At 40.9% G+C, this 17,576-nt stretch overlaps 1 protein-coding gene across 8 annotated transcripts in view; it reads right to left on the bottom strand.

Annotated features, from left to right (window-relative positions):
- Nucleotides 1–5,038: 5,038 nt before the first annotated feature.
- pals1a (protein associated with LIN7 1, MAGUK p55 family member a) overlaps nucleotides 5,039–17,576 on the bottom strand; it is a 113,400-nt gene continuing 100,862 nt past the window's right edge. For 7 of the 8 annotated variants that reach the window (XM_060828879.1, XM_060828886.1, XM_060828884.1 and 4 more), the window contains 2 exons: nucleotides 12,810–12,920; nucleotides 5,039–6,367 (listed from right to left, as the gene is read on the bottom strand). In XM_060828879.1, the coding sequence (XP_060684862.1) occupies nucleotides 6,191–6,367; nucleotides 12,810–12,920 (288 nt within the window). In that variant the 3' untranslated portion in view covers nucleotides 5,039–6,190. The remainder of the gene's footprint in view (nucleotides 6,368–12,809; nucleotides 12,921–17,576) is intronic. The other variant, XM_060828887.1, reaches the window with a different exon arrangement.

The following is a 17,576-nucleotide window of genomic DNA, read 5'->3' as shown; positions in this document are numbered from 1 at the left end:
CAGATTACAGAGGAGGAAGTGCTGGATGTGTTGAAACTGGTAAAGGTGGATAAATCCCCAGGACCTGATCAGGTGTACCCGAGAACTCTGTGGGAAGCTAGAGAAGTGATTGCTGGGCCTCTTGCTGAGATAGTTGTATCATCAATAGTCACAGGTGAGGTGCCGGAAGACTGGAGGTTCACAAACGTGGTACCACTGTTTAAGAAGGGCAGTAAAGACAAGCCAGGGAACTGTAGACCAGTGAGCCTGACCTCAGTGGTGGGCAAGTTGTTGGAGGGAATGTATTTGGAAAGGCAAGGACCAATTAGGGATAGTCAACGTGGCTTTGTGCATGGGAAATCATGTCTCAAAAAACTGATTGAATTTTTTGAAGAAGCAACAAAGAAGATTGATGAGGGCAGAGCAGTAGATGTGATCTATATGGACTTCAGCAAGGCGTTCGACAAGGTTCACCATGAGAGACTGATTAGCAAGGTTAGATCACATGGAATACAGGGAGAACTAGCCATTTGGATACAGAACGGGCTCAAAGGTAGAAGACAGAGGGTGGTGGCGGACATTTGTTTTTCAGACTGGAGGCCTGTGACCAGTGGAGTGCCACAAGGATCGATGCTGGGCCTCTACTTTTTGTCGCTGAAAATGTGTTGCTGGTTAAAGCACAGCAGGTTAGGCAGCATCCAAGGAACAGGAAATTCGACGTTTCGGGCCAGAGCCCTTCTTCAGGAATGAGGAGAGTGTGCCAGGCAGGCTAAGATAAAAGGTAGGGAGGAGGGGCGATGGAGATGTGATAGGTGGAAGGTGGTCAAGGTGAGGGTGATAGGCCGGAGTGGGGTGGGGGCGGAGAGGTCAGGAAGAAGATTGCAGGTTAGGAGGGCGGTGCTGAGTTGAGGGAACCGACTGAGACAAGGAGGGGGGGGGGGGGAGGGGAAATGAGGAAACTGGAGAAATCTGAGTTCATTCCTTGCGGTTGGAGGGTTCCCAGGCGGAAGATGAGGCGCTCTTCCTCCAACCGTCGTGTTGTTATGTTCTGCCGATGGAGGAGTCCAAGGACCTGCATGTCCTCGTTGGAGTGGGAGGGAGAGTTAAAGTGTTGAGCCACGGGGTGGTTGGGTTGGTTGGTTCGGGCGTCCCAGAGGTGTTCCCTGAAGCGTTCCGCAAGTAGGCGGCCCGTCTCCCCAATATAGAGGAGGCCACATCGGGTGCAGCGGGTGATGTGTGTGGAGGTGCAGGTGAATTTGTGGCGGATATGGAAGGATACCTTGGGGCCTTGGAGAGAAGTAAGGGAGGAGGTGTGGGCGCAAGTTTTACATTTCCTGTGGTTGCAGGGGAAGGTGCCGGGAGTGGAGGTTGGGTTGGTGGGGGGTGTGGACCTGACAAGGGAGTCACGAAGGGAGGGGTCTTTGCGGAACGCTGATAGGGGAGGGGAGGGAAATATATCCCTGGTGGTGGGGTCCGTTTGGAGGTGGCGGAAATGATGGCGGATGATATGCTGTATACGGAGATTGGTGGGGTGGTAGGTGAGAACCAGTGGGGTTCTGTCTTGATGGCGGTTGGAGGAGCGGGAAGTGGAGGAGATGCGGTGGAGGGCAACCGACTCAACACAGACATCTACTATAAACCAACTGACTCCCACAGCTACCTGGATTACACCTCCTCCCACCCTGTCCCCTGTAAAAATGCCATCCCATATTCCCAATTCCTTCGTCTCCGCCGCATCTGCTCCCAGGAGGACCAGTTCCAATACCGTACAGCCCAGATGGCCTCCTTCTTCAAGGATCGCAGAGTCCCCCCAGATGTGATCGACGATGCCCTCCACTGCATCTCCTCCATTTCCCGCTCCTCCACCCTTGAGCCCCGCTCCTCCAACCGCCACCAAGACAGAACCCCACTGGTTCTCACCTACCACCCCACCAACCTCCATATACAGCGTATCATCCGCCGTCATTTCCGCCGCCTCCAAACGGACCCCACCACCAGGGATATATTTCCCTCCCCTCCCCTATCAGCGTTCCGCAAAGACCACTCCCTTCGTGACTCCCTCGTCAGGTCCACACCCCCCACCAACCCAACCTCCACTCCCAGCACCTTCCCCTGCAACCGGAGCAAATGTAAAACTTGCGCCCACACCTCCTCCCTTACTTCTCTCCAAGGCCCCAAGGGATCCTTCCATATCCGCCACAAATTCACCTGCACCTCCACACACATCATCTATTGCATCCGCTGCATCCGATGTGGCCTCCTCTATATTGGTGAGACGGGTGGCCTACTTGCTGAATGCTTCAGGGAACACCTCTGGGACGCCTGGACCAACCAACCCAACCACCCTGTGGCTCAACACTTTAACTCTCCCTCCCACTCCAACGAGGACATGCAGGTCCTTGGACTCCTCCATCGGCAGAACATAACGACGGTTGGAGGAAGAGCGCCTCATCTTCCGCCTGGGAACCCTCCAACCGCAAGGAATGAACTCAGATTTCTCCAGTTTCCTCATTTCCCCTCCCCTCTCCTTGTCTCAGTCGGTTCCCTCAACTCAGCACCGCCCTCCTAATCTGCAATCTTCTTCCTTACCTCTCCGCCCCCACCCCACTCCGGCCTATCACCCTCACCTTGACCTCCTTCCACCTATCACATCTCCATCGCCCCTCCCCCAAGTCCCTCCTCCCTACCTTTTATCTTAGCCTGCCTGGCACACTCTCCTCATTCCTGAAGAAGGGCTCTGGCCCGAAACGTCGAATTTCCTGTTCCTTGAATGCTGCCTAACCTGCTGTGCTTTAACCAGTAACACATTTTCAGCTCTGATATCCAGCATCTGCAGACCTCACCTTTTACTCTACTTTTTGTCATTTGCATAAGTGATTTGGATGCAAGCATAAGTAGTACAGTTAGTAAATTTGCAGATGACACCAAAATTGGAGGTGTAGTGGATAGCGAAGAGGGTTAGATTACAACAGAATCTGAACCAGATGGGCCAATGGGCTGAGAAGTGGCAGATAGAGTTCATTTCGGATAAATGCAAGATGCTACATTTTGGGAAAGCAAATCTTAGCAGGACTTATACACTTAATGGGAAGGTCATAGGGAATGTTGCTGAATAAAGAGACCTTGGCGTGCAGGTTCATAGCTCCTTGAAAGTGGAGTCACAGATAGATAGGATAGTAAAGGCAGCATTTGGTATACTTTCCTTTATTGGTCAGAGTATTGAGTACAGGAGTTGGGAGGTCATGTTGTAGCTGTATGGGACATTGGTTAGGCCACTGTTGGAATATTGCATGCAATTCTGGTCTCCTTCCTCTTGGAAAGATGTTGCGAAACTTGAAAGGGTTCAGAAAAGGTTTACAAGGATGTTGCCAGGATTGGAGGATCTGAGCTACAGGGAGAGGCTGAACAGGCTGGGGCTGTTTTCCCTGGAGCGTCGGAGGCTGAGGGGTGACCTTAGAGAGGTTTACAAAATTATGAGGGGCATGGATAGGATAAATAGAGAAAAAGTCTTTTCCCAGGGGTCAGGGAGTCCAGAACTAGAGGGCATAGGTTTAGGGTGAGAGGGGAAAGATATAAAAGAGACCTAAGGAGCAACGTTTTCATGCAAAGGGTGGTACTTGTGTGGAATGAGCTGCCAGAGGATGTGGTGGAGGCTGGTACAATTGCAACATTTAAGAGGCATTTGGATGGGTATATGAATAGGAAGGGTTTGGAGGGATATGGGCCAGGTGCTGGCAGGTGGGACTAGATTAGGATATCTGGTTGGCATGGACGGATTGGACCGAAGGGTCTGTTTCCGTGCTGTACATCCCTATGACTCTTCATATACCCAACATATAACCATCCAGGTGCTTTTTAAATATTGTAATTGTACCAGCCTCCACCTCATTCCATACACGCACAGCCCTGCGTGAAAAGTTGCCCCTTAGGTCCCTTTTAAATCTTTCTCCTCTCACCTTAAACCTATGCCCTCTAGTTCTAGACTCACTAACCCAGGGAAACAACCTTGTTTATTTACCCTATCCATGCCACTCATGATTTTATAAACCTTTGTGAGGTCACCACTCAGCCTCCAACATGCCAGTGAAAACTGCCCCAGCCTATTCAGCCTCACCCTATAGCTCAAATCCTCCAAACCTGGCAACATCCTTGTAAATCTTTTCTGAACCCTTTCAAGTTCCTGTTATTAAATACACCATTAGTTTGGACTACTTAGTAACTATGATTAGTTTCAAGTACAGCAACTTTTAAAACAATTAGATGAAGGGGAAGCACCTTAATTTTGATTAAAAATCAGTCATTAAAGGGCGTAATTGCATGCACACAACTCCCAATCTTCTCAGCCAATGCTCTTAATGACTATACATAGTCATTTTAGTGCCAAACTGAAATAAAATATGGTCTTTCAATTCCAACAAGTGACAAGTTAATGCTTGGTAGGGAATAGTGAAATACAAACACTGCTTTATACAATATTCTGAAGAACTCCTGACAGAAGCATTACTTCAAGTTAATCATGAACATGTTGCTTGAGAAAAGGAGCTGGAATCAAATCCATTGCAATACTGTAGTAATCCTGTGACTGGAGAGACATCTCAAAACTTACTATAGACTTTTTCCTCAGCTTGCAGGCCAATAAAATATTGTGCTGTAAATTTCTGTAAGTGCAAGTTCAAACTAAAACAGCGAGGTCAAAGTAGAAACATGGAGCTTTCTGAATAACAGAACTAAAAACATCTCCTTAACCAAGTCAGCGCAAATCACCAATGGGTCACTAATTAGAAAATGATGCTGCAGAGAGATCATTTTGCAAACATGATCATTTTGCCCGTTGTGTTAATTCTGTTGTTTTATAACTAAAAGAACTTTTAATAGTAGAGAAAACTAAGTTTCACTATCTTGTAACCATTAATTCACAAATAGGTTTTCTGATCTTTACAGGAGACACTAAAAATACTGGTCACCCAGGTGAGCTCAAAGTAATAATGTAATAGGGCAATGGTTATGAGTGATTTGTTTTATTGAAAACCTACAAATACAATTTTACAATCAAGGTTCTGAAAAGTTGTTTATACAAGTGAATGAAGATATATATTACAAACTTAGATAGTACCCCTCAATAATAGATTTCTTAAGTTAAAATTTGCATTATTTGCACATGCATAATTCAAAATGCCTCTTCCAAGAAGTTGATTGAAACCAAAAAGGTTGGCATGTCAACACTTTTTTCCTTCAATGATGACCCACTCAGCCTGCAGTCTTCATCACCTCAACCACTTATAGATGCTGCTTTGCTTTAGCACAAGCAGATGAGCATCAAAAGGTGAAAAAGTACACCATACCTCCAGTGCTACTGCACTATTAGTTTAATACTGGGAAAAAATATTTGTACAAAATACAGTCTCAGAAAAATGTAAAAAAAACATTTTAAGACTGTTCAGCCAACTTCAGCCGTAATGGTCATAAAATTCCAGTGTTTTAAAAACTTTATTCTCAGAAGAGAAAAAACACAAAACATCATTAATAATCAAATTGCATGAGAAGACATTTCAACAAACTCACGTATTATTAAATTAAAACATTCACATTTGAGAATTAGCGGTCTGGGGTGCCTGCCGTGCCAATTATTGCTTTACTGTACAGTAGTTACATTCAATAATTCATTCCAGTCTTTGATCAAAAATTCTGATCACAAGATCAATTTATTAGTCTGCATAAGTCAGGTTCTCACAAAAATCTTAAAACTATCACGGCTTCATACTGAATAAGCCTCTGAATCACTCCAATTTAGCAGGAGTGAGGAAATGATGTCTATCATAGCATTAAAAAATCTGATGGAATTTATGTATTCTACTTTATTTCATAAAAATATACTTTGCCCCCTATGTACTTAATCCTCATGAAAGACTCAAAATGAGGTGTCCATAAAGCAGAAACCTAAAAAAAAATATAAAAATACCTAAAAAGGTCACATCAGTACAGCCTGGACTTAGGCTTATGTACAGGGTGATTCAAAGAAAGCTAGTGCCAGAATTGTATCTATATTTACATTATAAATAGTTACTGAATAGTAATTACATGAGTATTTCGATCACCAAGTGCTGGCATAAAATGGAATGTCTTGTTTATTCTTCGATTATTCTATGTTTCATTAATGATTGCTTTCTGCCTAACTGTTGAAAAGAGGACTTGTAAACTGATGATTTGTTCCTCACCGAAGCCATGTTGATGGAACCCACTGAGGCTCTGTATCAAGCTTGTTTATAAGGCGAATTAACTCTTGGTATGCTTTCTCCAAGTCTGTATTAACAACTGCTGCATCAAAATAGTGTCCATAGTTTTGCTCCATTTCCCTGGCCTTTTCTATGATATCCCGTAGATCTTCAGGCTACAACACAAAAATGAGAATGGTCAGTCCCAGAAACAGCGATGAAAAAGATTATTTGTGCTGTGTTATAAATAACTCATGAAACAGGAGAGCAGAAATTGCTCGGAGACACTTGATAGAAAATTAAATCTGTTCAATGCTGCACACTGCCTTTGCCAGCTTAGTTTTTATATCTTAGTCAAGCAACTATATCCCTCGTCATCATTAAGTATTTCTTCTGAAGGAGAAGCATCCAACACTATTTTGCATCATAAAATCAGGTTGTGCTTCCACTTATATCAATCTCATACTGAAATGTGCATCACTTTTTTTAAAATGGACATCTTCATCCCAGAATCATTTTTCATTATCTATCTGATCGATTCACTTTTGTGTTTGCTTTACTCTTATTGACTTTTTATTATTTGTGGAAAATTAGTGGAAAGGTGTGTGTATGGGTTACTGACAGCAGTTATTAATGGAGACCTGCTACATCAGATTGTACACTAGTAGTCAAGTTGCTATGGTAATCAGTTCAATCTCTGATGGACACAGGATTTTACAAAGGCAGTCCCAAGTAAACTTCAGAGACCAGTGCGCCCGAATGCTAGGGCGACATAAATAAAACCCTTTTGCTCTAGTCAGCTGTTGAAGGAGAATTGAATTCTTGTCAGCACAAGATGAAACCCTTGATGGATTTTTGTGATCTCAAAAGTTGTGATCATCAGTTCATGATGGTATGAGATTTGAAATGCAGTAACCTGACAATGACTGGAGAGCTCCTTTGCTTAGAACTTAACCATTTACACAACTAGTGCTGGCAACCATTCTGCTATTCACCTTTTTTTTTAAAATCACTCCATTTCATCTCAATCACAGGCATGCTCTCTAATTATTTCCTTCACCCCACACATCCCCTTTTCCATGTCTCTTTACTTGGTTAAAATCTGTAACATTTTCCATGACAGGTGAAAGGTCACTGGCCTGAAACATGATAATTTATTCTTCTCTCTACTAATTCTGCCTGACTTGTTGAATGCTTTCAGCAAAAGTAGGTCATTTGGCCCATCAAAGCTATTTTAACTCTGCTTGAGTATATTATGCATTCCTAAATGCTCTGTTATAGTAGATTCTAATAGTCATAGTCATAGTCATAGAGGACAGAAACAGACCCTTTGGTCCAACTCATCAGCGCCAACTAGACATCCCAATCTAACCTAGTCTCATTTGCCAGTATTTGTCCCATATCTCTCTAAACCCTTCCTATTCATTTACTTGTCCAGATACCTTTTCAGTGTTGTAATAATATCTGCCTCTACTTGTTCCTCTCCCAGCTCATTCCATATATACATCACCCTGTGAAAAAGCTACCCTTCAGGTCCCTTTTAAATCTTCTCCCTCTTGGCTTAAACCTATGCCTTCTAGGTTTGGACTCCACTACCCTGAGGAAAAGACTTTGGCTATTCAGCCTATCCATGATCCTCACGATTTTATAAACCTGTATAAGGTCACCCCTTTGCCTTTGACAGCTCTTGAAAAATAGATGGTCTGAAAATAGGAATGGGCAATGTCAGGATGGACATTTTCAATTAAAGACTTAACAGGTAAGAAACTTCATCTATCATGCCTTACCCATTAACCCATCTGATCAAAATCCTGTTGTCCTGAGATCAACATCTTCACTATACCACCTATCTTGTCTCATCTGCAAACTTACTGACCATACCTTTTATATTCTCATAAAAATGATTTGGATAAAATGATGAAAAGCAGTGGACCCAACACCAATCCTTGTGGCACACCATTGGTCACAAGCCTCCAGCCCAAAAAGCAACCCTTTAGCACCACCCTTAGTCTTCACTGATGTGAAATAATCATTTAGTATCCGACTCAACACCTGTGGAACCACACATAGTTAGCCATACTGACCTTTAAGAGGCCCTATTCTCTCCTTAGTTACTCTTGTGCCCTTAAGGTACTTACAGAACCCCTTTGGATTCTCTAACTATATTTGCCAAAGCTATCTCCTGTCCCTTTTTGCACTCCTGACCTCCGAGTATACTCGTATTACCATTATACTCCTCTAGGAATTCACTTGATCCCAGCTGTCTATACCAAATTCTTCCTTATTCTTCACCCAAGTCTCAATTTCTCTAGTCTTCCAGCATCCCCTATATCTACTAGCCTTAACCTCCAAGCTAACAGGAACACTGTTTCTGAATTCTGGTTATCTCATTTTTAAAGGCTTCCACTTACCAACCATCCCTTTACCTGTGAATAGCCTCCCCCAATCAATTTTTGAAAGTCCATGTTCCATACCATTAAAATTGGCTTTACTACAATTTAGAACTAACTTTTTGATCAGTTTCATCCTGTTCCATAATTACTTTAAAACGAATAGAATTAAGATCACTTGCCCTAAAGTGCTCCTCTACTGATACCTCAGTCACTTGCCCTGCCTTACTTCCCAACAAACGATCAAATATAAGCTAACCAGCCAGTAGTTACAAACTGGAAGTTTTCCAATTCTCTGGGACTCTTCCAGAATTTAAGGGCCGTTTGAAGATTCCTACCAGTTATGTCAACTATGTGAGGAGCTACTTCCTTTAAATGTTCTAGGATACACCTATCAGGTCCAGGACACTCATCATCCTTGAGTTTCCCTAGTATTTCTCTCAAGTGACAGCACCTCCTCCCTCCCATTTGAATGGCTACCTGCACAATAGTGTGAAGTTATTTCACTTTTCCTCCAGACAGCCTGCCAGAATTTCATAGGTTCTGCATTACTGCATGATGGATGCGTCTCAAATACAACCCTCTGCATATTCATACCTGCATCACCTACAACCATTTCCTCCCATCCCTAATCACACACCAAATTAGAATTACTTAATCTGAGGGGTGTAATCATCTACGAGGATAATATCTGGCTATCTTCCCCAGTCCTGAATGGTGGCAGTGTGGCATCTGAGCACTTGGGTAATTGACATGCTTTCAGATGATATTGTTAAATATTAATATGTAGATGGGGAGAAATGGAGGGCGTGTTATGGCTGAATTGCCATAGAAGTGCATGCTGGAGTGACTCTCCCAAGGGACTGCTCTCCACATCAGAAGCTGAAACCGAGTAGAGGATTTGCTTGATATATAAACACTATTGATTAGAATGTGTAATTACAGTATGACAGAATTGCATTTATAAATGTAGCTACACCTCTACAGAGAGAATTTCTTTCAAATTATACCTGAATATTTATTACAGATCCATTCCCTCAAACTTCGTTACTACTTGCTTGGCATCTACTAAACCCCCCCCCCCCCCTTAAAAAGAATGGCATGCAGGAAATTGGTTTGAAGAAATGTATGTGAAAATGACCTACTGGAACTAGTGCATTAGGCGTCCTTCTGCCTGGCTGGGTGCCCAGTCTCTGCTCTGCATGTTCCACAGAAAAGATAGTCGAGACCAATGCCAAGGCAGGGAGAAATAGATTTCTCAACTTATCAAAAAGGTACCCAAAGGAGTGGAATGGAAAATAATAAAGCACAAAAAAGCATAAGTTCTCTCATTCTAAATCAAGCATTCTCAGCATGCGATGAAAAGTAATAAAAATCCCAGCATCTGAGACATGACGACACTCTCTCGGCAAGTGCAAGATCAGCATGCACAACATGTCTTTAGCTCCAACATGAAGCGGATTAAAGCTTTCTCAACAGGAACAATGTTAATTAATTTGCATTTTAAAGTAACATGCAAAACATAAACCCTGAAATTCCTAATGGTCCATCTTATTTAAACAATCTGGGATATTTGGATAATATTGGCTTCTCTTTGTTTCCCAGTAATATTGGCAACCTGTAATGTTTGGAATTATATGTATGGTACAATACCACTAGTACAGAAATATGGAGTATAACATTAATTAAGTGAATTTAAATGTAACTTGAGGTATAAAATTTACTTTTATCAGATAAAAAGGAAATTACTTTAAATGGAGTGTAATGAGCAAACAGCTCATGAAATGAGTTGTTCCACCCAAGTCTGCTGGTGGGAGGATTGACTGCAGCTAAACTACAACTGCCTCAGATTGAATTTCTAAACATACACAATAAAAATTACAAGACTGATAAAGATTGAGACATGCTTTTAAGGAAAAGAATGACAGTAAACTTTTAATCTGCTACTCACCCAAAGCCTAACATATGATTTAAAAAAAAGCCTAATAAGTTAAGATCATGAGGACTTTTTAAAAATCAGCTTATAGTTAGGCAGCAGCTACCTGCAAGAATTTCTATTTAAATTCATTTTCCAAATAATGAATACCCAAAATTGCATAGAAGAGTAATCAAAGAATAATAGTTGCTGAGCCATATAAGGAAGTGTAGCAAATTTGAAGACTTCGCTCGAGACAGTTGTAGGAGTGCTACATGGAAGTGTTTGCAGACAGAATTCTGGAGCATAGGTTCTAGGTGGCTGAAGGTAAAAGTGTCCATAATTGAGTGAAATATTATACAAGAGGTAACATTTGGAGAAATGTAGAGTTAGTGTCATGGAGTTATACAGCTATGGAAACAGACCCTTCAGTCCAACTCATCAGCACCAACCAAATAAAATCTAGTCCCATTTTTTTAAGCATTTAGCCCATATGCCTCTAAATCTCTTCCTACTCATATACCCATCCAGATGCCTTTTAAATGTAATTATACACACCTCCACCACTCCCTCTGGCAGCTTATGCCATACATGCATGACTGTGTGAAAACGTTGCCCCTCAGGTTCCTTTTAAATCTGTCCCCTTTCACCTTAAACCTACGCCGTCTAGTTTGAGACTCCCCTGTCCTGAGGAAAATACCTTGGCTTTTCACCCTAAGCATGACTCTTATGATTTTATAAACCTTTAGGACGTCACCCCTCATTCTCCAACAGTTCTAGAAAAATAGGTGGTCTGAAGATAGGAATGGGCAATGCCAGGATGGTACTTAAAGCAAAAGGATGGGAATTTTCAGTTAGAACTTCGAAGATCAGGTACCAAAAGTAAGTGAATACAGGCAAAATAATGAGTAAAGAGAACTTGGGTGCAATAGGAAATAGGCAGCAAAACTTTAGAAGAATTGAAGTTTCAAGGATCGGATGCTAACAAGGACAGCAATTTAATCACAACACCACCGAAGACTAGGCCTTCAGCTGCCAAATTCTCTTACCTTACAATTTCCTCCCTAAACTGCTACTTAAGACATACTAAAACCTACTTTGTGTCTGTGTTTTTGGTCATCTATCCTAATATCTCCTTATGTCAAGTGTTGTTATATATTGTCTTGTGAGTTACCTTGGGGAATTTTTGTTGCATTGAAACATTATACAACATTTTGGGGTAGCACAGTGGCTAGCTTGCTGCCTCATAGCACCAGGTACCTGGGTTCAATTTCAACCTCAGGCAACTGAGCGAGTTTGCACATTCTCCCTGCGTTCCCTCTGGTTTCCTCCTACAGTCCAAAGATATGCACGTTAGGTGGATTGGCCAAGCTAAATTACCTATAATACTTAGGGATGTGCAGGCTGGGTAGGTTGATCATGGGAAATGCAGATATACGGTAGGGGTTGGGACTGGGTAAGATCCTCTTCAGAGGGTTGGTATGGACTTGATGGGCCAAATGGCCTACTTCCATACTGTAGGGATTCTATGAAAGTCAAAGAATAGCGTTTTAGCAGCGAGCGAGTTGAAGCATGAGAATAAGCAACAGAAGCTGAGTTTGAACACAGACTAATTGAATCTAAGGCAGTTGACAGGAAAAACAATGGAATCAGTGGTAAAGATATGGAGTGAGTGGTTGGGCCCAAGAACTTTGTTCCTCCGAATATTTAACTCAAGGAAACTGAAGCTTATCCAAGCTCAGGTTATTGGATAAGCCTTATGACAATATAGAGGCAGTGAACAAATTGAGACAGGTAGGGCAGAGGCAGAGTTTACGTCATTTCTATACATACAAACATTGTGTGGGGTTGAATTTATGACGAGTCAGAAGCTCAAAACAATGGAATAAGGCAAAAGGTGGTAGTGAAAGTGGTTGAGCAAATTAAAAGGTGAACAAACATTTTTGTTAAATGAACATTCCGCACTCATCTATAACCTCGATATTGCACAAACAGAATAACTTCCATATTTGCAGTAAAATGAAATATACAAATTAAAGCAGTTAATGTATGATAAAAAGGTTGAAGCAATGAAATAAATTTTAAGGACTTTAAGCAGATTAAGGTGAAAGACTTTGTCTCTGTGTTATCTACACTGTTATCCTCAATTGAAAAGTCCCAAAAAAATCTCACAAAGAATTAGTGCTTTTCCCTGGTTCTTGAATTAAACTAGTCAACCTTGAGAATGCCTTCTCGGAATGAGTGGATATTATGTCTAAACTGTTTTTTATGATTGCAAAGATTCCTAAAAACAAGGTGGTTTTCAAAAATTACCTTTGGATTTTTCCCCTCTTTGACCAGCATTGCCCGCAATCTCTCCTGGGAAGGTGGCGCAATGAAGATTATATAAGGTTTTAAATCTGAATTGCGCAAAATCCTCAATGACTAGAAAACAAAAAAAACACAGTAACAAGAAAGCATCATGAAAACTCCAAAAAAAACACCAATCTGCGATATTTATTTAGGGCAAAATAATTAATGTCATATTGTAACGATTTATTCCTTTATTGTCGAGGGATTGTATATTTTTCAGTTTTTCCATTTTAATGGTCCTCAATAAACACAACAAAAAGAATACACTGTGCTGTACAATCTTGTATTCAAGATAGCTAACAGTACAAGTGCACTCTAGTTCCAAATGGAGCACAGCAGTATTCCATAACAAGTGCACTTATTCATCATTTTATTTTTAAATAAAGAAACCACAACAGCATCAGAGTTCAAATTAATTTGGTCCAGGACTGAGAAGTATGTTAATAATTGTGATCAGATTTCTCCCATGGATTATAAATTTAAGTTGTGAACAGATGGCTGTCTGTGGATTAGTAAATTGCAACATATATCAGGGGTAATGCAAATCACCAATTATGAGGAACACACATGAGCAAGCCACTTGTAGCTAATTTACAAACCTATTACTGGAACCTATAGTTGAAACTAAGTGCTGTGTTTCAGGAAAGGTCCAAAAGGACTGAGTAACTGGGTTTTCATAGGTGCATTAACTTGCAACTTTGTTTTTGTGGGCTAGGGATCTGAAGCACACTGGCAGTGTGTATGGAGGCTGCAAATTTAATAATTTATAATAATTTCAGCAAGACATAGGATAGCTTTTTAAGCAGGAACGTACACAGTAATGAAAAAAGTTAAGGAGTGTGACCAATTGAGTGACACAAAAACAAATAGGAAAAAGGGTTTTGAAGATTCATAAGGAAGACATTGCTGACTGACATAGACAGGTTGAATTAGTGGATGGGCAAAAGGTTTGAAAGATGGAGTATACTGTGGGAAAATGCAGGAATTAAAAAAAGCAGAGAATTACCTAAATGACGAATGACTGCAACATTTCAAGATGCAGAGTGAGTAGATCTTCTCATGCAGGAATCACAAAAGGGTAGCAAGTAATTATGGCAGCTATCTGAATACTATCCTTTACTTTGAAAGGAATGGAATATAAAAGGAGGATATTATACTTTAATTATGAAGGCAAGGCTACATTTCAAATACTCGACTATATTGGTCCTCTTATTTAAAGATGGATACAAATACGTTAGAGGCAATCAGAGTTTTATTAGCCTGATACCTGGAATGAATGGATTTTATTATAAGGAAAGAAAGAGCTGGTCATTCCTGAGATGTAGAGGAATGCAGGGGTGACCTGACAAGTATATAAAATTCTAAATGCTTTTCATAAGGTGGACATGAAAATGCTGTTTTAAAATTAGGGGTCACCCATTTACAACAGAGTTAAGAAGATTATCTTTTTTTGAACATTGCGCAACAGAATGCATTGGAGGGAGGATTATTAAATATTTTTAATATGGAGGGGAATAGATTCTTGTCAGGTGAAGAATCAAAAAAGTTAGAGGTAGATAGGAATGTGGAATTCAAATTTTAAAAATCACCAATGATCTCGATGAACAGTAGAGCAAGTGTGATGGGCCAAATGGCCTCGCTCTTCATCTAATTCATGTGTTATACTCCTGTGCTACAACTAGTCAATGCTTCTATGACCAAAGTGATCAAACTCCTGTATTTCAACCTTAAAAGGAGGCCACTGGCTACTTTCGTGGGTTTTGTAAAGTTAAAGCAAAATGAAACATTTAGATTCAAATGTTCTTGCATGCAGTTATCCATCTGAACATTTCTTTTCATAATTAATTCAGCACATTGAGTGTCATGATGATATAAAATATGGACTAGGGGTTTACAATTTTCATTCTATTTTCAATTCCTGGAATTTTATGGATTAAATGGTTGCAAAATTGGGACAAGAACTGACTTAAAATGGCCACAGCAATAAGTGACCACACAGGTTACGCCAAGCGGTGTGAAATCAAATGTGGAATAAACAAAACTGTGAACAGAGATCGACATTTTATCAAAGGACACCAACTCCAGTCCACTCATCAGGTGTGAAACGGCTCTCGTCTCTAACTCTGATTTACACTTGTACATATTGGAAATGAAAGACATCACTTGCAATTATCAAGCTTTGAAATAATTAACTCAAATGGAAATACACAAACCAGTTTGCCTTTCAAGGAACCAGTTGTGGTAAAATAGGCAATTAGAGTTAAGGCTAGTCAATCTGTTCAAAGACATTATTATGTAATTCTGGAGCAGATGGGACATGAAACCAAGCCTCCTGACTCAAAAAAAAACAGAAGATGCTGAAAAAGCTCAGTAGGTCTGGCAGCATCTGTGAAGAAAAATCAGAGTTAACGTTTCTGGTCTGATGACCCTTCCTCAGAACTGCTCAATTAGGGATACTACTACTGTGCTACTAAAGCCTTATTAGTAATAAGATAGATATATTTACTAATAAGGAGTCAGTGAGATCTGCAGATGCTGGAGATTAGAGTAGAGAGAGTGTTGCTGGAAAAGCACAGCAGGTCAGGCACATCCGAGGAGGAAAATCGACGTTTCAGGCCGGAGTCCTGATTCCTGACGAAGGGCTCCTGCCTGAAACGCCAATTTTCCTGCTCCTCGCATGCTGCCTGACCTGCTGTGCTTTTCCAGCAACACACACACACACATTAATAAACCTACGCAGAGATGCTATTACACACCTCTAGAACAGGAGGGACTTGAATCTGGGCCTCCTAGCTCAAATATAGGGGAACTACCACAGTGCCACAAAAGCCACCAGCAGGGCAATGAATTTTTGCGTACAAATTTGGAAGCATTGGGAGAAAACTCTCTTGGCCACTCAGGAAGGAAAAAAAAAATGCCTATTGAAAGAAACAATTAAAACAAAATCAGAATACCAAGAACATGATGGCTATGATTTGCTACTGATGATTCAGGATACCAATTAGACTACTGCAGTCTCAACTAAAATGGCATGCCCCTTGGCACTTGTATGTATATCCTTGACACAACATATTTACTTTGCTCATGGTTAGCAAATAATAAAATTTCTTTCTCTTTCATTCAGAAATTGTTGTTAATTGGCTCCTTACTGATACAGGTGAAATGATAGCTGATTTATCATTCCTTGCCTGGCCATTAAAATAGTAACAATTATCTTTTGGACTAAGTTTATTTTAAAGGAACTATGTATTTACTGATATGGCCTGCAGTACACATTAACAAATGTGGGACAACAGCACATTTAGAATAATAATGGATTAATGTGCAACTTGACTGTCTGTTAGTAGGCTGTTTTGTCTGAACTTCTGGTGAGTACAAGGCATATATGGATTGAGGAAATCCTTTCAGCGTATTTGAATATATTAGTCCAGAGCAATGCAATGTTCGGCTCCACTGCTGCATCCAGTTACGACTTATGAGATTCTAGGGTTCACATCATCAACCTTTTCCCAGAAACTCCATGCAAAAATGTTCATTAAACTCTGTATTAAAATCTTCATGTTGAAAAGTCGTCCTCTATAGTTTTGAACCCCTTTTATCCTAGCCCCACTATTTTAATTATAAAACCATAACATATAACAACAGGTGTCACCACTCAGCACATCAAGCCCGTACCAATAAGATCACGGCTGATATGACATTCCTTATACCCGTTTTCCTGTTTTTTCCCCATTACTTTTGATTTCCCTACTGATTATAATCTATTTCACCCTTAATTATACACAAGGACTCTGCCTTCACAACTCTCCGTAACAAGAAGCTCCAAAGTACGAAACCCTTTGAAGAGTGCCTCCTTATCTCAGTCTTAAATTGTCACCCCTTTATTCTGAGATTATGCCCTCTGGTCCAAGACTACCCCACAAGGGGACACATCCTCTCAGCAGTCACCATGTCAAGCCACTTAAGAATCCTGTGTGTATTTCAATAAGGTCACCTCTTATTCTTCTAAACTCCATTAAGTAGAGTCCAAACCTATTTAACCTTTGATCATCAGACAATCCTTCACATCAGGGATCATCCCAGTGAACCTTCTGAACTGCCTCTGCTGAAATAACATCTTTCCTCAAATAAGGGGCAAAAAATGCTCAGTATTCCAGATGCGATCTCACCAGCACCTTGTGCAGTTGCAGTAAGACTTCCTTACACTTATACATCAACCACTTTGAAATAAGGGCCAACATTCCATTATTCTTCCTGATTACTTGCTGCACCTATGTGCAAGCTTTGTGTTTCATATACAAGAACCCACACATCCTTTTGTGTTGCAGCTTTCTGCAGTTTTTTTCTCCATTGCAATAACATTGTTCTTTTATTCTCCCTTCTAAAAGGGAGATGTTTTCCCACATTATATTCCACTTGCTAACTTCTTGCCCACTAATTTGTTTGTATCCCTCTCATAACCCACCGTTCCACCCACACACACATTTGCACTCCCAGCTCTGACCCTTGTGGAACCCCACTGTACATGAGTCACCGATCTGAAAAAGCAGCCCCAATCCCAATTCACTTTTTTGTCCATTAGCCAATTTTCTATCTATGCCAAATTACTACCTCCAACACAGTGGGTTCACATCTTTTGACTTAACCCTTGTCTAATGACTTCTGGAAGTCAAAATACAACTTATCTGCTAGCTCCCCTCTATTCATTCTGGTTGAGGCTTACTTAAA

Source organism: Hemiscyllium ocellatum, chromosome 8, assembly GCF_020745735.1.
Source record: "Hemiscyllium ocellatum isolate sHemOce1 chromosome 8, sHemOce1.pat.X.cur, whole genome shotgun sequence".
Lineage (NCBI taxonomy): Eukaryota > Metazoa > Chordata > Chondrichthyes > Orectolobiformes > Hemiscylliidae > Hemiscyllium > Hemiscyllium ocellatum.
Note: the sequence above shows the minus strand (reverse complement) of the source record. Positions and strands in the feature narration are given on the sequence as shown.